Source organism: Mus pahari, chromosome 10 (genome assembly GCF_900095145.1).
Source record: "Mus pahari chromosome 10, PAHARI_EIJ_v1.1, whole genome shotgun sequence".
Lineage (NCBI taxonomy): Eukaryota > Metazoa > Chordata > Mammalia > Rodentia > Muridae > Mus > Mus pahari.
The window spans coordinates 60,586,998-60,607,304 of record NC_034599.1 but is presented as its reverse complement, the minus strand read 5'-3'; the positions used below and the strand labels follow the sequence as shown (position 1 = coordinate 60,607,304).

The 20,307-nt window shown below is 48.5% G+C and overlaps 1 protein-coding gene across 2 annotated transcripts in view; it reads right to left on the bottom strand.

Annotated features, from left to right (window-relative positions):
* Positions 1-8,204: 8,204 nt before the first annotated feature.
* Rbpms2 (RNA binding protein, mRNA processing factor 2) overlaps positions 8,205-20,307 on the bottom strand; it is a 32,671-nt gene continuing 20,568 nt past the window's right edge. For both annotated transcript variants that reach the window (XM_029543742.1, XM_021207330.2), the window contains exons 3-9: positions 19,577-19,654; positions 19,016-19,054; positions 18,093-18,155; positions 17,696-17,846; positions 17,081-17,232; positions 9,552-9,621; positions 8,205-9,282 (exon numbers count right to left, since the gene is read on the bottom strand). In XM_029543742.1, coding sequence (XP_029399602.1) covers positions 9,559-9,621; positions 17,081-17,232; positions 17,696-17,846; positions 18,093-18,155; positions 19,016-19,054; positions 19,577-19,654 — 546 coding nt within the window. In that variant the 3' untranslated portion in view covers positions 8,205-9,282; positions 9,552-9,558. The remainder of the gene's footprint in view (positions 9,283-9,551; positions 9,622-17,080; positions 17,233-17,695; positions 17,847-18,092; positions 18,156-19,015; positions 19,055-19,576; positions 19,655-20,307) is intronic.

Below are 20,307 nucleotides of genomic sequence, written 5' to 3'. Positions count from 1 at the left end.
ACCACATGGTGGCTCACAACCATCTGTAATGGAATCTGATGTCCTCTTCTGGTGTGTCTGAAGACAGCTACAGCGTACTCATACACAAAACATTAATTCTAAAAAATAAAAAGAGCACAGAACCAGGTGTAATAGTACACTTGTATATCCTCAGTATTTGAAAGTATTGGAAACAGGAGGATCGGGAGTTCAAAGTCATCCTCTGCTACAGAATGACTTTGGGGCTCACCTAAGACCACATGAGACCCTGCTTCAAAATAAAACAAACACAGGGTGACCAAGACAGAAGATTTAGCAAACATGCCTGTTGTCCAGCCTGTGATAACTGGAGTTCAACCTCAAGGACCTGCAGGGTGGAAAGAGAGATTCCGTTCCACACACATAAGCACACATGCAGGTAGATGGCAGAGGGCAACCTTTGAGAGTCAAGTCTCTCCCCTTACCACTTGGGACTCTATCAAACTCAGTGTTGGCTGAAAGAAACTTTACTCAATTAACCATCTTACTGACATGAAATAAGTGTGATGATGATGATGATGATGATCCACAGAACACAGAAGGAACCAAGAGAGACACCACCTGTTGGTAGACAACATAGCCTGTAGGTCATGAGTTCAATTCCCAGCAACCACATGGTGGCTCACAACCATCTGTAATTGGATGTGCCTCGGTCCCAGCTTCCAGTGGGCAACAGCTTCTCACCAGCCTGACAATGCAGTAGCACTGTCCTCATGTTTTCGGTGAGAAACCCCAGTTGCAAGGCACAGAGAATTCAGAGTAAAGGTCTCGCAGTGCCCCCAGCCCCAAGCTGCAACTCCTTAGCTGAGTTGTCATCGTCTTGAGCAGAGGGCTGCAGCTGTGACTGGGACATGAGGGAATGCACCTGAGTTTATACCCCAGTGATCCGGAGTCATCTTTGAGACTTTGGTGATGGGCCCAAGCCTGTGATAAAGCTTTAGTTTTTATGAGATTACACCCATGCATAACTTGCATATTTAAATAAGCTAGGGCTGGAGAGATGGCTCAGTGGTTAAGAGCACTGACTGCATAAATAAATAAATAAATAAAAAGTTAAAGACTCAGTGGTTAAGAACATATGTTACTTTTGCGCAAGACCAGGGTTCGATTCCTAACACCTACACTATAACTCACAGCTGTCTCTTAATTCCAACTCCAGATCTGATGTTTTTTTTTAAATATTTATTTTATGTTTATATGAGTACACTGTTGCTGTCTTCAGATACACCAAAAAAGGGCATTAGATCCAATTACAGATGGTTGTGAGCCACCATGTGGTTGCTGGGAATTGAACTCATGACCTTTGGAAGAGCAGCCAGTGCTCTTAACCGCTGAGCCATTTCTCCAGCCCCCTAATATGATGTTCTTTTCTGACTCCTAGAGCACTAGGCATGTACACTGCGTGTGTGTGTGTGTGTGTGTGTGTGTGTGTGTGTGTGTGTGTCACACACACACACATACACACATGCAGGCAAAATACTTCTACAAATAATAAATCTTAAAAAAAAAAAAAAACTGAAATGCCAGAGCCTAGACATGACCTGGTGATGTATATCTTGCTTATTCCCCAGTTCATTTCCAATTTGTTTGATGATCTGGTCTACTGACAGTTCCCATTATGCCCTGCTTTGTCCTCTATACGAGCTTCTTCCTTCTGGGAAGAATGCCTGTTCTCCGTCCTATATCAAGTCCCCTGTAGCCCTCCTCTTAGCTCTAAGCATACACAATTGTGCTTCACCATCTTAGCCTTTCAACCACTTGCTTTATATGCACCCTACATGGGTGTTTTAAATCACATACCCATCCAAACCACGTGTGTTGGCACACACCTGTAATCCCAGCACTTGGGAGGCTAAATAGAGATGGCCTTGAGTTCCTGGCCAACATGGGTTACAATATGAGAGCCTTATAAAAATAATGATAGAAATACAAATTTTCCTTGAGACAATGTCTCCAAAGAGTCCTGGTTGTCCTGGAACTCACCATATAGTCCAGGCTGGCCTCAAACTCTGCCTTTCAAACACTGGGTTAAGCCTAGCCCAATAATACAATTCTTTAAAGGGCACTGTGGTACATGTCTCCAATCCTAGCACTGAGATATGAAGGCAGGAGGGTCAGGAGTTCAAGGTTGTCCTCAGTTACATAGAGAGTTCAGGGCTAACCTGAGCCTTGTGAGATCCTATCTCAACTACCCCACCCAGCCTCTAAAAAACAGAAAACAAAACAAATATATCCACACTATAAATAACCAGTCGTATCCAGCATTCTGCCTCTGCCCCCTGGTGGCCTCTTGAAGGCACCCAGAAACATCCAGTGGGTAAAGGTGAGATGCCTAGATAAAGCGGCCTTTGCGCATGGCCCTCTGCCAGCTATAGACAGTTACCATGGATGGACTGGGGGGCTGTCACACACAGACTGAGCACTTGAAGGCAGATCTTTGTCCACAAACTTCACTGCACAGACTAAAAACTAAAAGTCTTTGAGCTGCAGGAGCAGAGCAGCAAGCATGGTGTAGCCCGCAGAATGGCTTTCAGGTTTTTATTTTTTTGAGACAGGGCTTCTACGCGTAGCCCTGGCTGTCTTAGAACTCGTTCTATAGACTAGGCTGGCCTCTCTCAAAGACCCGCCTGTCTCTGCTTCTCAAGCACTGGGACTCAGGCGTGTGCCACCACTGCCCATCTTGCTTTCATGGGTTTTTATTTTGTTAGTTTCTGTTTGTTTGATTAGTTACCAACAGAGTAGGAATTTTCACATTAAATTCTGAGTGTCTTCTATAGAAAAAATATTAAGCTGCATGGGCCCCACCCTGCTGAGCAGCAGGGGCTGAGAACAGCTCAGCATGGGTCCTGCCCTCCAGTTAGGACTGCCTCCCTCCCTCTGCCGCATCATCTCTGGCCCCTACAGGCCTGGTGTGTGCAACTCTTGGCCAAGCCTAGAACTTCATGAAGAACAGGGTGGCGCACATCTGTCCTGGGAAACATCCAGACACCCAGCCCCTGGCTCAGAACAGCGGAGGCTCCTCCGCAGTTAGCCAGCTCACCAATGAAAACATCAGGAACGGGAACGTTAGTGCCTTGGGCATTCATTGTGCCTTCAGAAAGTTCCCACTGTTTTCACTGGGTGGGGACTCCCAGAGAAGTCGGGTTCCCCTAAGGACACATGCCCAGATGGGAGAAGACTTGCCTAAACAAGGTCTCAGAAGTGAAGTAGCCAGATAGCTGCCATGTGTCAGATACTACCAAGTGTGCTGGACTCTCCCAGGCAGTGAGTGACCCAGGAATGTTTGCAAAAGTGAAATTAACAACACCTCGTGACACTGTGAGGTGCCAATGCATAGAATGCAAAGTGGCACTGGGGAGGCTGGAAGGGGATATTCCAAGTTTTAGTTACCAGAGGGGTCATTCCAGTGGGCAAAAAGTCTATCAACTACAAGGAAATATAAACTCTGGGAATAGCGGCTATGGTTAGAAGGCAAGTGACCAGTCATTGCTAAAGCCGTCCAGGTGTTTCGTAAGTGAGGTAGAATGTTACCCAGATGGCCTGATACTAACAATGTCAACCAGGTAGCCTTGAACTTGCAAAGATCCCTATGCTTTTGCATCCCAAGTGACAGGAGTACAGGCATAAGCTGACACAACTCGCCCAACTCGATCTGTGACACCTGAATTTTAAATGATTTATTTATTTCTATTTATGTACCTTGGTGTTTTGCCTGCATGTATGCCTGTGTGACGGTGTCAGGTTCCCTGGAACTGGAGTTACAGACAGTTGTGAGCTGCCATGTGGGTGCTGAGAATTGAGGCTGGGTCCTTTGGAAGAGCAATCAGTGCTCTTAACCGCTGAGCCATTTCTCCAACCCCCGACACCTGAATTTTCTATCAGCTCTGTATATCTGAATGCACTTGGACTTGGACATACCTCTCTGCTTCTTAGGGTTGAAGCTCCTCTACCTGTGAGCCGAGACTGTTGAATGAATCAGACATTGTGGGGTCTAACACAGTTGTGTCCACAGGATCAGTAGTTTATGTAACTGTCTAGAATGCAAAGCATGCATGTATCCAGGAAGTGGTCTGTGTTTGTGAGTGACTTCTCAACTCAGAGCTTTGGAGCAGGGGTCCAGATAGTCCACATCTGTCCTGGAGGATGCAAAGGAAAGCAAATGGCAGCTGGGCATGGTCGCGCACACCTTTAATCCCAGAACGCGGGGGGGGGGGTGGGGGTGGGCAGAGGCAGGCAGATTTCTGAGTTCGAGGCCAGCCTGGTCTACAAAGTGAGTTCCAGGACAGNCAGGGCTATACAGAGAAACCCTGTCTCGAACCACCACCACCCCCGCCCCCCAAAAAAAGAAAAGAAAAGAAAGAAAGCAAATGGCTTTGAGCTCTTTCACCAGAAGAGGGCACCCCAGCCTCATGGCCTAGATGGTGCCTCAGCCATCACCTTCAAGGTAAAGTGAAGGGAACAGAGTAACCTCAACTTCCCTCCACCAGGGCAAGATCAAGGGCCAGGAGAGAAGATGCAGGGTGAAGGATAGATGTAGGAGGAGGGTAAGAGATAGGCATGGCTGCAAGCTCAGTACCAGGATGCAGGAGAATCAGGGGCCAAGGTCATCTGCAGCTACACAGTAAATTCAAGGTTACCCTGGGCTTACATGAAACTGCCTCAAACAAAAACCCTAATAAATTAAATAGAGCTTCCTGGGGCCGGAGTATGCCACACCTACAAAGCAAGAACAGCCAGAGAAGGATCACCCTGAAGTTTCCTGCTAAGGAGAAGGCACTACAGTGACCACAAGCCAAATCCTGTCCTGAAGGGGCCGAAAGCCAGGTTGGTCTGACTGCAGCATCAGTATGCAGTGTATATGCAAGCACACAGGAGGGAGTGCAGTCCTGAGGAAACCTTAGCGGAGACCTTGGCTCCCCTTTTGCACCTCCCAACCCTCCAACAGCATCCCCTCCAGTCTCCCTTCCCTGAGCAGAGCTGATTTCCAGGAGACACGTTGCAGATTCTAGGAATGTGGATCTGAATTTAGATAGAAACAGACCCATCAGAGAAGTCTCTGATTCAAGTGACCCTGTCCTGGGAAGCCAGGAGGGAGAATGACAACCACGCACCTAACTCTTCCCATTCCTGGGTGTTCCTCACTTGAACAGCTCATCCGTCCGGGTCTCTGGCTGTACATGCCATTCTAGGTAGAGAAACTACACCTTATTCTCCACCTTGCACCAAGTGTATGCTCCACTGGAGCTGTGTGTGTGTGTGTGTGTGTGTGTGTGTGTGTGTGTGTATGCCTGCCTGCCTGCCTGGACTGGTGCAGAGGACCTGTGTTTAATTCATAGCACCCACACGCTGGCTCATAACTCGAGTTTCAGGGAATCCGAAACGCTTTTCTGACTTCTGCAGGTACCCAGTCATGTACATGGTATGGAGAAACATGTTCTCAAAACACAAATACATATAAAACTTTTAAAAAATAGATTGTGTGTGCCTATGTGTACATAAGTGTGCTTTGTGTATGTAGGTGCCCAAGAAGTCAAGGGAAGACTCTGGAGTTCCAAGTGGCTGTGAGCTTCTGGTACGGACACTAAGAACAGAATCCAGGTCTTCTGCAACAAAGACCCTAAGAGGGCAAGGTTCAGAGGCAAGGTCTCTGCTGAACCTCCTGATGGCCCTCTTACCTGGGATCCCCCTTTTCCCTCCTCAGTCCTAGGGTTACAGTCAGACCACCACAGTTTTTATGCAGGTTCTGGGGATCTAAACTCTGGCCATCTTGCTTGCAAAACAAGCCCATTGAGCCAACACCCTCGTTGGGATTTTGAAAAGACATTTATTTATGATGTCTGAAGATGTGTGCACTGTGCACATATGGAGGTCTGGGCATGATCTGACAGAGATGGTTCTCCTTTTCTACTATGTGGACCCCAAGAGAAAGCTCAGGATGTCTGGCTTGGTGGCAAATACCTTTTCCCGCTAGAACCATTTTTGACAGTCCCACTGGAGCTTTTGTTTTGTTTTGTTTTGTTTTGTTTTGTTTATCGAGACAGGGTTTCTCTGTATAGCCCTAGCTGTCCTGGAACTCATTCTGTAGACCAGGCTGGCTTCAAACTTAGAAATCCGCCTGCCTCTGCCTCCCGAGTGCTGGGATTAAAGGTGTGCGCCACCACATCGGGCCCCACTGGAGCTTTTAACTTCAGTTTCCATAGCTATAAAAAAGTAGATGAGAACACATTTCTTGCTTCAAAGGTGATGGTGATCACGAGACACACCACATGTCTCTCATATGTACCTGTGGTAAACTTCACATCAGGTCAGGAATGCAGGACCCTGTTTTTAGAACCCTGAAACCCAGCTAGGTGGTGGTGGCACACAACTTTGATCCCAGCACTCGGGAGGCACAGAGAGGGGGATCCCTGTGCTTGAGGCCACAGTCTGTCTACATAGCAAGTTCCAAGGCAGGAGCCTCAAAGAGGGTGCTTAGCCTGCTTTTTTGTGCAGCCCAAGACCACTGTCCAGGGTGGCACTGCCCAGTGTGCTGGCCCCTTACATATCAGTCAAGAAAATGTCCCAGATGCCTACAGACCACTATGACAGAGACTTTTCTCAATTCCCTCTTCCCAGATGATCCTGCCTTGTGTCAGGTTGACAGAACCCACGACACACCTGCTGGCTTTTCCTGAACAGCAAGCATACCACATGCATTTTGGACGAGGCTGCTTCTGGGTCCAGCTTTGCCATGACCCTGCCAGGCAGCTCCTTGATTATGGGTGGGTCTGCTTGTGGACTCAACCCCAGTCCAGATGTGACTGTCCATCGAGGCCTTTCTGCTGAGGCCTCAACAAAGCCACAGCTGGAAAGGATGCAGGACCTCCCTTCCTCTCTTAGACCAAGGCCTGGGCTCTGCTCAGTGAAGTGTGAAGGAGTCGCCCTCCTCCCCTGAAGCCACAGGCATAGGGGCCTTTAAATTATGGAATAGCTTTCTCTATCCCTCTCAGGAAGACCCAACCGCCCCAACTAAATAATTCAGCACCTTGGGAAGACCCAACGGATCCTGACACAGCTGAAGTAGGTCAGACCATGACTTGGCCCCAGGAGGGGGCTGTCAAACACATAACAGCTTTTTCTCCATGCTCGAAGGAGCTGCAGGCTGGGGAGGCCCTTGCTTGCATGACAAGATCACACAGCAGTGAGGGGGACCAGGCTAGAAAGAGCCAACTCCTTCCTTTCCTGGACTTAAGTGCAGGTATGTCCCCTCCTGAGTCTTCCTCCAGGGTCCAAGTAACCTGCCCACCTGCCACAAGTTACCCCAAAGCCTGTACTTGCCTGGGCCCTCTTCCAGTCCAGTTAGCACCGAGATGCACGTCACCCCTGACACATGAGCAGTTAACAGCCTACACCCAAGCCACACAGAAGAGGTGCCAGTCATCGAGGTTCAACTGGAGCCAGCTACAGCTGCTTTGCTCAGAGGAAACCAGTAGGAGGCAGGCTCTGGTCACTGGCCCTGCCCTGCAGGACCAGGGTGGACCAAGAAGCACTCTCCCTCTAGGGGAGCTGGGAAGGATTTAAAGCCACTTCACTTCTAATATTAAACACCATGTCACAGTAGAGTTAGGGCGGCCACAGGTATCCTGTCCATGCTAACCCCAGGTTCCCAGTGCAACCTAACCTTAAAGACCTCCTGCTTCCTTCCCAGGAGTCAATTGCAATCCACAGCTAACAGCACTGGTTAGTTTAACCCATCAGGGTCAAGTTTTTGTGGATCCTGTCCCTCCAGGCCAACAGATGTACACCAAGGTCAGACTCTAGAGAGAGACACTAGCGCACCAACTTCAGTTTTTCCATACAAAGGGGCTTGAGAAGACCACAGGGTTCGAAGGGTGACAGTGAGCTGATAAAGGCACTCAGGCTCCTGACTGGGAGCAGGGGCTGAGGCTCTCTTCTCTGCCTTCAGAATTCCCAGAGCAAGGAGGAAAGTCATCATAGAGGATGGGATGATGGAGGGTAGGCACCTGAAGACCCTGATGCAGTCACTCTCCACTTTGGGACAGGCTCCTCAGCTTATTACAGAAGGCAACAACAGCAGGTCTGAGATGATCGCCACCAGGCCAGGACTGTTTCTGGCCTCCCTGTTGTCATCCCTCAGCCCAGCAGCCTGCATCCCATGGATCGTAGAAGCAAAAATCAGAGCAGAGTCGCTTCAGGTTTTTATTTTGCATTTCATTTATGATCCAGTTTCACATTCTCACAGGGTCACCCATTACAATAGCCACCTCCAGACATCATTGTCCGAAGTAGCCCGATATCCGAGCTGAGGTTTAAAGGTAAAGCACAGACATGCTCATAAAATAAAACAAAATTGCACAATTTATCCTTCATCTCATTCTTCTTAAACCAATGCCCGACACAAAGGCCGACTGCTAAAGAACGGAAACCCCTTTTCTTCTTCATGCTTCAAACTAAACATTAAACTTATCTGACAGGCTGAACAAGGTCTCTTTAATAATTAATGGTAAACACATGAAAAACCCTTTATGATCCATAAATATTTTGTTACACAGGGTACAAAAATACTTTTTCACGTTTTGGTTGGTTTCGAAGTTCAGGAAGAATGAGGTGCAGTGGCAGGGTGGGGTGCACTGGGGAAGGCAAGCACAAGGCAGGCTTCTCAGCCTGGAGAAGGAGACAATGCAGGGCTCTGATCTTAAGTGGAACTCAAGAGGCTGTGGATCTGCTGCTGGATGAGAACGGAGTCTGCGTGCGTGCATGCGTGCGTGCCCTCAAGTCAGGAGCTGGGACCCCCAAGGCAGAAGTGACCACAGGCTCAGGCCTCCCTGAAGCAGGGTGGGTGCAGGAGTTGGGAGTGGAGAGAAGCAGTAGGCTGGACCAGCCTCCAGTGCCAAGACCTGTTGCTACGGCGACAGTTTGGGAACAAACCATACACACATTTGCACAAGTGTCACAATTCATAAACATGCAAAATTAAATGTCCCTTTTCCTAGATGGGGAGCTACAGATACAAGTCTGAGCAAGAGGACAGGCTGCGCTGGGTCCCAGTGATGCCTGCAAGCTGGACCCAGGTATCCAAGGCCTCCGATCTTTCTGAAGGCCTTGGAGAACTGAGGAAGAAAACAAGAGCCATCCACTGAGTCAGGCTTCAGATTCACAGTATCTAGAGGGAAGCAGCAGCTCCACACAGGCCTCGGGTGGCAGTGAGGGCAGAGCCCCGTTTTGGCCCCACACAACCCAGGACCAACTCCAGGGTGACAAGACCTGAATGGAAGGGAAGGAAAGAGAGAGCCATCAGCAGAGTGGAATAGGAATTGGCTGTGGAGGCTGCAAAGGGGGTGGGTGGGGGAGGGGTGGGGGTGGCGGTGCAGGGTAAGTGTAGGACAGAAGGATGAAGCAGCCAGGTGCCCCCTTCCCCCTCAGTGACCAGGCTCTGGAGCCTACAGCTCCAGCAAGCGCCCAGGAACAGCGAGAGGACCCATGCATATAAGCAGCCAGCATTGAGGACACTGACCCCTAGAGCCAACACTTACTGAGGAGCTAACAGAACTGGCGGTACTTCCATCCTTGCTGGGTGGTGTCAGAGGAGGGGTACCAGCGCACCTGCGAGAGAAGCCAGTCAGTGCATACCAGCCGCTTACCTCAATCCTCTGAAGAGTCAGTTGAATCTGCCCAGAGTCTTATGGCTGACCAGGCTGCCGCTCCACAGAGCCTGGGCCAGCTACTCACCTCTAAGCATCAGCTTCTTCCTCTTAAAAATGGAAAATCACCACCCGGCTCACCGTCTCCGCGGGTCAGGGTTCCATGAGGAGGACATGTCCGGATTTGACCCCCCACCACCCGCTTTTTAAAATATACTGACAGTGTGTGTGTCCATCCATGTATGCATACTTCGGGATACATGAAGTTATAGCACAACTTGTGGGAGTCTGTCCTCTCCTTCCATCACATGAACTTCATCAGGCTTGACAGACAAGTCTTTACCTGCTGAACCATTGGGTTCTTTGGTTTGATTTGAGATAGGGGCTCATGAATCTCAGGATGGCTTTGACTTGCCATATAACTAAGAATGGCCTTGAGTTTCTGATCCTACTGCTTCTGCCTTCTGAGTGCTGAGATTACAGAAGTGAGCAACCATGCATGTTTTATGCAGTGCTGAGGATGAACCCAGGGCTTCATGCAGCCTATGTAAACTCTGCCAACAGTGATGCCAGGTCTGAAAAATTATTAACAGGAGAATGCGCTTGACATGTTTCTTTGGATACGTTTCTCAATCTAGCTAAAGAACAAACATGGCTGCAAAGAGCAAACAAGACAGCAGGGAAGACACTAAGACACTTTGCAAAGCCAGTGTGGTTGGTCTCCAAGGAGTGGGTCTCCACACACAGGTCCTGGCAATTCTTCAATGCAGCCACTTTTGACCTTTCTTTTTATTTATTTATTTTTTTATTATTTTCGTTATTTACATTTCAAATGCTATCCCGAAAGTTCCCTATACCCCACCCCCACCCCTGCTCTCCTACCCACCCAGTCCCACTACTTGGCCCTGGCCTTCCCCTGTGCTGGGTCATATAAAGTTGACAAGACCAAGGGGCCTCTCTTCCCAATGATGGCTGATTAGGCCATCTACTTTTGACCTTTCTATCTATCCCACACTCTTGTTACATGGCTTCTATGTTCAGAGACTCAAAAGCCCTACAGAGGCCTCAGGCAGGAGGAGACAGCTTTAGATTATCCTATAGGGCCAATAGCTGCCTGTACTATGACAATCACAGAAGGCTCCAAAGCTGGATTCTCAGAGACTAGTCAATAAAACAGTATGTATCCCTCTCTGTGAGTGACATGTCTGGCAAGAACAGCTGAGCTGCAGGCAGACAAATGTTTCAAGGGAAGGAACCTGCTTCACCCATGCACTGCAAGGGAGGAGTATGTCAACCCCAGCCCGACCCAAAACGGTCTGGGGGAAGGTGGGTCTGAGCATCAGGAGGAGAGCCTAGGGTCCCCTTAGGAAAGAGTGGGGTGGTACTTAAGAGCCTCTATAGAGAATGAGTTAGAATCTGGGCATTCAGACAGCACACATGGAGCTGTAGCAGGCAGACCCAGTTGGCCCACTTGGCTGTATATGGTTCCTGCTTCTTGGGTAAGCAGGAAGGGCATGACCAAAGCCAGACACTCTGGGCTGAGGGAGATGATCTAGGAACCTGCTCCTGTGTCCCTCCCAACTCTAGGAACTACTTAGGCCATCACATCCTCTAGGACAGACAGACAGTAATGAGAATTAGGGGCTGATTATCCTAACACTCGTACACTTGGTCCGTAGCAAGACAGGCTCTTCCTTCTCCTGGCTGACAGCTTAAGGGAAGGAGTTCCTCAGGCCAGCTGCTGGACTAGGACACCCTCTTAGTTGGATGACTAAGACACTAGAACTTACTCACACAAAGCAAGGATATAAGAGGTAGTCTGGCTACTATACAAGCTCAGGGCTCCAGCCAGCTCAGAATCCCATGAGAGCTGCCTACCACCCTTTACCCAGCTGGAGCAACCCGGTGACAATCAGTGCTTGGCTGGCCAGCAGCCCATGGGACCAGACAAAGGGTAACTGGATGAAAGCCTTCTATACAGGGGAGCAGAAGCCTCAGATGGCTGCTTGAAAGTCTCTTCCATACTTGCTCCTCGAGTATCCCAACTACAGCAGTCCCTCGGCCCTGGGGTATTGAGGCGGTGGGTGGGGACATTTATGGGCCCAGGGCAGGTAGGCCACTGATGCCAAAGGAATGTGCTTGAATGGATGCACTCAGCGGGGTTGCTGTGAACATCTCACAGATGCCTGGTACATCCCTCTAAAAGCATCCCAGTGCCTTTCTGTGTTTCCTCTTCTTGCCCTCTGACCTCTATTCATACATACACCATGGCACTCATGCCCACATAAACAGCAAAGATGATGGTGATGGTGAAGAGGATGATGTTGATAAGTAAATGTTTTAAATGATCACAGTACAAACTTCACTCTTTGCCTGACAAGACTATTATGTTTGCACCATGACTTTGTAATAGGTCCAGGAATTTGCAGTCATGAAAACACACTAGGCCAAGTACCCACAAATGTGTGGCAAGGGGACCTACTTCACTAGATCTCTGCAGCAGGATGGAACTTTTAACATATTCTTTGATAATTCCAGGAATTGGCCCATTTAAACAATGCTGTGCCAGTCAGGCATGGGTATAAATCTTGTTAATGACATGGAAAACTAACTGTCCTAAGGTCAAGTTCCAGCAAGGCATGGTGGTTACACTCCTAATGCTTGACCTCAGGTGGTAGAGGTAAGAGAATGAGGAGTTCCAGGTTGGCCTTGGGTGCATGAAACTTTGTCTCAAAAAGCCAAAACCAACAAACAACATTAATAACTTTGTATAGGAAATCTTATGAAGGACTCGAACCTATGGATTTACTTACATAGCCTCTCCCAAATACAATAATTCACTTATTTATTCTCACGTGTGTGTGTGTGTGTGTGTGTGTGTGTGTGTGTGTGCATGTGTGCGAGTGTGCAAGTGTGTCCTTTCATCTTTCTGGGTGTTTCAGGGATCAAACTCTGGGCACCATGCTTGGCTACAAGCACCTTTACCCTCCTGAGTCACCTTATCAGGACCTAAAAGAGAATTTTTAAAAAAGAGGCAGCCATCACTAGGCATAAAAGAACACATCTGGTATTCCAGCACTGAAGCTGAGGCAGGAGGACTTGCAGAGTTTAAGGCTTTTCATTTTTTAAAGGAAAGAGAAAGGTTTTCCCCGGAGTAGGATAAGCCAAAGTTAAGAGAAACCCATTCTGTTTGGTGTTCTCCCTAAATGCAAATCTATAGGAGCTTAAAGGCCTCTGAGGTACCTGCCACACGTCACACGCTGTACATGAGTTTCACTCATGAACTTCACCTAAAGTGTCAAGAGTCCCATTACATGGGCAGGAAGACATGCAAGGGAGTCTGTGTCCTTGTAGCCACACCCACTTCCCCGCCTCCCTGCTTATAGGGAAAGTTTTGCTGTTGAGACAGTTGCAGTGAAGCACGAGTTGACTTCAGATCTGCTATGTAGTAGAGGCTGGGCTGAACTCCTGACCGTTCTGTTCCCACTCCCCTAAATGCTGGGATTAGAGGGCAGAGGCCATAATGCCTGCCACAGGAGAAGCCTGCTATGTTAAAACAGGAGTGCCATAGAATTCTCCTGCAGGTGTGCTCTGTGAAGCCACCGGGCTATGGAGGCTGGGATGCACCAGATAGGGGATCAATAGTGGATAGCCCTGGCTGTCCTGGAACTCACTCTGTAGAACAGGCTGGCCTTGAACTCAGAAATCTGCATGCCTCTGCCTCCAGAGTGCTGGGATTAAAGGGGTGCGCCAGGACACCTGCCCCCCCCCCTTTTTTAACCTGCTATCATTTCTCAAGGCCACCTCCTTGCCCTCCATATTTCTGTTGGTTCTCTGGGTCAGAACCTCTTATTTAGACTCAAGTGTTCACTTCATTATTTAGATACTTTCAGCCTCCACTTCTGGTGCAGTACTCCAGAAGCATGGAGCAAAGTGGGGAGGGATCTTGAAAGGGAAAAACAAGATATCACTACATGGAATATGCTGGAGGCTGGATGCTTTTTAACTACATCTGGTCCTATGCCATCCTCTACTAAGGGTGTCCAGTGAGTTTGAAAAACAGGATCAGAACTAAAGACTGTTTCCTCCAAGATAGACCAGTGTGCTTTAGGATGGCCTCCTTCCTGTTCCCAGGAAGGCTAGAAGGCAGCATCTCATGCAGACACAGATTTCAGGCATCCAGCCAGATAAGAATAATCCACCTGCTTTAGCAATCATAAACTCCGGCACTTTGACAGCACTTTATTTACACTGACAGCTGCATCAAAGCTGAGTGTGGTAGAACACAAGTTACCCTAGCATTCTAAGATGGGGGCAGATTAGAAGATCAAGGTTATCCTCAGATTCATGAAACCCTGTCTCAAAAAGCACAAAGTCCAGCACTTGGGAGGCAGAGGCAAGTGATCTCTGAATTCAAGGCCAGCCTGGTCTACACAGGGCTACACAAACTGTCTTTAACAAGGGGCAGGGGTCAGGGGGAAGGGGGTGAGGATGGGGCTGGAGAGATGGCTCAGTGGTTAAGAGCACTGGCTGCTCTTCCAGAGGTCCTGAGTTTAATCTCCAGCAACCACATGGTGGCTCACACCCATCTATAATGGGATCTGATGCCCTCTTCCAGCACGTAGGTGTACATGCAGATAGAGCACTTATATACATAAAATAAAAAATCTTTTTTTAAAAAGGCAGGGGTTGGGGCTGGGGACGGGACCCTTGAGATGTAGCTCAGTTGATAGTACTTGCTTGGTATCATCCTGAGTACCAAGTAAACAAGGGCGATGCCTGCCTGTGATCTCAGTACTCTGTGGCGCTAGAATGAGAGGCTCAAGGCCATCCTGACTCTTAGCTGCACACTGCAATTAGAAATTAGCCTGGAGGGGCTGAAGAGGTGGCTCAGCGGTTAAGAGCACTGACTGCTCTTCCAAAGGTCCTGAGTTCAAATCCCAGCAACCACATGGTGGCTCATAACCATCCGCAATGAGATCTGACGCCCTCTTCTGAGTCTGTCTGAAGACAGCTACAGTGTACTTATAAATCTTAAAAATAAAATAAAATAAAAAGCAACTTGTCAAAGGTCACACAGAGGTTGTGTAATGGGGGCCAGGAACTGGACTACACTTAGAAAGCAGTAGAACACGGGAAGAAGCCGGGAAGAGGACCACAGGAAAGGTGGCTACAGAGTTCACCAGCTAGCAGAGCAGAGGGGCCTCTCCTGGGTTCACTTGACAAACCCACTGTTGCTGGCTCTATATACCTGACCCAGACCAGCCTTCTCATTTTACAAATGAGCACACACAGGCCCAAAGGTGAAGATCATGTAGCTAATTAGTAGCAGAGCTGGGATCACAGTGCCTTGCACTGTTCCTGCATTTAAATTTAAAGCTACCAGCATGGGCGCTTACACACACACACACACACACACACACACACACACACACACTCACCCCTTCCCTGTCTCCTACTCTGATCCTGTGTTAACTAACAATCAAACCTTTCCCTCTGGAAGGCATCAGCTACCTTTGATGAATTTTCCAGATGCCCAGGGTGCTCAGCTGGAGAAAGTACCACATTTAACCACAGTTTGGCCCACAATCAAAAGCTGCCCAGGAGACTTTCCTGCTGGGGTACACCTGCCTCGATAGCAGCACCTGACTTGAATTTCCCACATGGAGACTGGGACAAACTCTGGGTCCCAAAGCCACTCAAAAAACTTAGAAATGGATATGCACTCAGATCCTAGGTAAAGCGCCCAGTTCGGCTTCCTGGGGACCCTCCCTCCTGAGCTTTTCCTGTCCTTTCTTTCTCCCTATTCCCTTTCTACTGCCCAGGCCAGGACCAAATAAATAGCCACATCCAAGTGTTTTTTTTTTTCTTGACGGTATAGGACACTCCCTGCTTTAAGGCTCACTTTTTGGTGACGTCTGAGCAGAGGTTTAGATAGAATCAATCTTGCCCTTGATATCCCTCCTGTGGCTGCTTGGCCAGGTCCCCTACACATAGCTACTCTTTTTTTCTGCCCCTAGTGCCCAGTCCCCAAATCTGTAATCCCAGAACCTGAGGCTGAGGTAGGAGAACTACCAACAGCTCAAGGCCAGCCTGGCCTCCAGAGCAACACTGTCTCAGAAAAACAGAACTAAACAAAACAAAAAGCGAACACAAACACACACAAAACAAGAACAAAAAAGTCAGGTGTTGTGTTGTATGCTTGTAATCTCAGCATTTGGGAGGTAGAGGCAAGAGTATCAAGGGCTCAAGGCCAGCCTGGGCTACATACATAAGTTCCCCCACCCCCCTTTATAAACCAAAATAAATCTACCAACAAAGCAAAATAATTAAACCAATAAAACCTATCAAAAAAAAACAAAAAAAAAACAAGGCTGACAAGATGTTTTGGCCCACATGGCCCACATGGTAGAGAACTTATTTCTAAAAGCTGTCTTATATCTCTGCACGTATGAGACACACACAAATGTAACCAAACGGGAGTCCTAAACTATCCAGGCAAAGTTCTAGACTTTATTGTGTTACTACCCAACTCTAAACAATCCAAAGGCATAGAATATTATTCTATGTCTCCACAGTAATAACTGAGGCTCGGAAACCTTTAAAAGCTTGATAAAGTTCATAAAGGCGTGGCGCACGCCTTTAATCCCAGCACTCTGGAGGCAGAGGCAGGCGGATTTCTGAGTTCGAGGCCAGCCTGGTCTACAAAGTGAGTTCCAGGACAGCCAGGGCTATATAGAGAAACCCTGTCTCGAAAAACCAAAAAAAAAAAAAGTTCATAAAGGCAGGAAGGCCAAGCAGACCCTGCCTGCATGTCCCTGGTTTCTGCTCCTAACATTCAGATCCCTAGGACACTGATTCCAAATAATCTGGGAAGATGACAGTTGGGGGCTTTTTAGGCACCATGTCACACATTTTAGCTCAGGCTGTCTTAAAAATCCCAGCAATGGGACTGGAGAGATGGCTCAGTAGTTAAGAGCACCAACTGCTCTTCCACAGGTCCTGAGTTCAATTTCCAGCAACCACGTGGTAGCTCACAAACACCTGTAATAGGAACTGACACCCTCTTCTGGTAAGTCTAAAGAGAAAACCGGGCGTGCACTCCTTTAATCCCAGCACTCGGGAGGCAGAAGCAGGTGGATCTCTGAGTTAGAGACCAGCCTGGTCTACAGAGTGAGTTCCAGGACAGCCAGGGCTACACAGAGAAACTCTGTCTCAAAAACAAACAAATAAACAAACAATAAAAACAAACAAAAAATCCCAGCAATCCTCTTGCCTCAATCTCCTAAATACTAAGATTACAGACACGGGCTACCAGTCCTGAGAAAAGACGACAATTCTGTTGATGCAGTCTTATGTCAAGTGGGCACACCCAACTTGTCTGTCTTGAGCCTTCTACTCCTCCACCCAAAATGGCTTACCTGAGCATGTAGGGCAGCGGCGGCAGCAGCAGTGGCAGCTGGGTAGGTGAACGTGGTGTGTGAAATGGCTGGGGTCAGCTCTGTGGTGTAGAGAGGGTAAGGGGCCCAGGCCTCTGGGGACGCAGGAATCAGAGCAGTCCCCATCAGGTCATCTATAACAGGAGACAACAGCCTCCATAGTCAGAACACTGGTCTCCCCTCCCAGCATCCCTTTCCAAACAGAAAAGGACCCAGCACTATAAATGAACCTTAGTTCCCCTTCATCAAGACCAGGGAAAGAAGCCCTGTGAACTTCCTTAGCAGAACGAATACCCTATTTCATGAAGATCTCAAGCAGGCTGTAGATAGCCTATATTAAACAAGAGAAATCACAGAAAGGCTTCAAGGAAATCTCGCAGCCCTGATAGTTTTGGAGCCCAGTCTTCTTGAGTCTAGAGAAGGCTGCAGAGGAAGAAGTAGGCTGCTAAGTTTCAGGGTAAGTGGCTATGGGTGAAAGCAAGCCCCAGAAAAGGAGATAGGAATGATCTCAGGATCTGAATATGTGCAGGTTGACAAGAGCCTGCTGGTCTAGGCTGAGCCAGAGGACAGGAGGAGGAAGGTCAGAGCCCCACTCACAAGGGTCCCGGGCGATCAAGTGTGCTCCTAGAGCAGGGTGGACACTGGTGGGATTTGGTGTCGCTATTAGTTTGCTCTTGGCCATCTTGGTGTTGGCTTTGGCAAACTCTAGCCTCAGGGTCTGCGGGTTCTCCGGATCAAAGCGAATACCCTAGATGGGAAGAAAAGAGAGGCGCATGCAAGGACCCACATTGTCAACTCTCATCTATAGAGAGGGCCCCAGAAGGTTGCGAGCTTGGCTGTAAGCCTTTTCCACACAGGGCTACAGTGGAGGGAAAGCTGCTGAGATGTGGAGTGATGACACTTTCATAAACCAGGCAGCCAGAGACTCCGCGCAGGGATGGACAGAACAGGGCCAATTACCCCATCAGAGAAAGGCAGGCCCTTTTCTACTCACATTCAATGCGTTTTTGGCTGCTTCCGCTCCTGCCCGGCTGTCAAAGATCACAAAACCAACAGGCTAGTAGGAAGAAAAAGAAAGGACGGCCTTGCATCTCTCCCTGCCTTGCATCTGCACCCCAGGTCCAGCACTTGCCTAGCTTGATCCCCCTCCCCCGCAATACTACAAACATAAGAACATAATAACAATAAAAACAACAGCAGCAGCAGGAGGAGGAGCAGGAGGAGGAGGAGGAAGAGGAGGAACCAACATCTAATTGAAAACAGTTTGACTTGCTGGTTAGGGAATACAGAAGAAAAAAGCCCTTGCCCATACCCTCCCTAAGGTTTGTCTAGAAGATTCATAATTCACAAGCATCTAAGTTAAGCGTTCCTTCTAAGCGCCACACTATTAAATGGTTCCAAAACAGCACTGGCCCATGGGCCATATTAAACACCACCTTTTCTGTAAGTCTTTTGTTGTTGTTTGTTTGTTTGTTTTGTTTTTAATTTAAAGCAGCACCAAGGACTAGAGCAAGGTCTGGCATAAGTTAGGCAAGTACTCTATCACCAAGCTGTAACCACACCCCAGAACCCTTGTAAATACATGCAGATAAGGTTGAAAGCTTCTGAGTTCACACTCCTAGTTTCCTCTAGGAGGCCAGAGCCCAGCTATCATCTCATCTCTACAGTCTTTAGCCACTGGGGCCAGGCAGTCTGTTTCCAGAACGCCAGAGCCAGACAGAAAGGAGAGAGGCTGACAAGGCCCAGCTGGTTAGAAAAGGACAGAGCTGTGGAGGCTGTCTTTCTGTCAGGGCAGAAGCAAGACAGCAAGGAGTGGGTCTCCACCTTCAGATGCCTTCAAACAGTAGGACAAAAGTTTCAGTTCCATGCCAGCAGTTAGCCTGAGCTGAGAGAAAAAAAACCTAGGAGAGAAATTACCTGTCTTGAGGTGAGCTTGATCAGGGACCCTTCATAGCCCTGTGGAGAGAGGTGGCCATTTCAGGGGGTCAGAAGCTGCTGCTCTGCTAACCCAGCACTGTCTTCCCCATCAGCCTCATCTTTCCTCAGTGATCCCCTGAAGCATTCTGTAATCCTCCAAAGGCAACCCTCACACTGTCGCTGAGTTCCTGAGGCCTTAGTGTTCTGAATCACATGGTACAGCAGTGCCCAGGGCATTCCCAGGGCTCCCATTTGAGAGCAAGTCCCTTATCCAGTTTCCTCAGTTTTAAAAGACAAAAAAAAAAAAGCTACGTCAAATCTCAAGAATTCCTCATATGGCAAAGTCTGTTAAGATTCTTTACCATCTCCACTTTACAGATAAGTAAACAAGAGGTTTGGCAGGGCCAAGAAACTGGCACAAGATGAGAGTCAGCAGAACCATCAGACAGAGCCAGAGCTGTGACCCCAGTTTCTGAACCACCTTTCTGCAGTTCAATCCACACTAGAGATGCACTCCTGCTGCTCAGCCCTGATCCTGGGCTCTGGGGGCTCCTGACTCACCTTGAATGGCCGGAAGAGCAGGTAGAGTTCTCTAGGTTTAATATCCACAGGGAGGCCACTGACAAACAGTGTGCGGACCTAGAGACAGAGACCACAGTGGTCAGGGTTGTTCATTCATGAGGTAGGGCTTACAGAGGAAACTGAGTGTATCCCAGGCCTCCTGTACATACACAGTCTCATAGCTTCGAGTCTATCAAAGCTCCCTTTAGGCTTCACAACACCTGAGCACATCTCCAGACAACAGACGCAAGGTGGAGGAGCCCCTGTGTGTAAACATACCACCCTCCTCCAGACCCAGCAAAGACCACCTCCGCCCCTGAGAGAGTGAGAGCACCCCACTCTGTAAACGAGCACATGGAAATGTGATGGTTTAGCACTTGCTACACAGTCACGAGTACCAGAGTTTGGATTTGAGTACCCACATAATAAGCTGGACATCCCACGAGCACTTGTAACCACAGCTCTGAGAAAGACAGAGACAGGATACCGGAGCTGGCTGGCTTCCAACCTAGGTTCAGGAAGTTAGTGGCATGACAGAGGAAGACATTAACACCCTCTTCTGGCCACTACTCACCTCGTGGACACAGACTCACATATGTGTGAGCATACACACACGCATACACACACACACACACACAAATCTTTTTTTAAAAAAGTTCTGCCGGATGTGGTGGCGCACGCCTTTAATTCGAGCACTTGGGAGGCAGAGGCAGAGGCAGGTGGATTTCTGA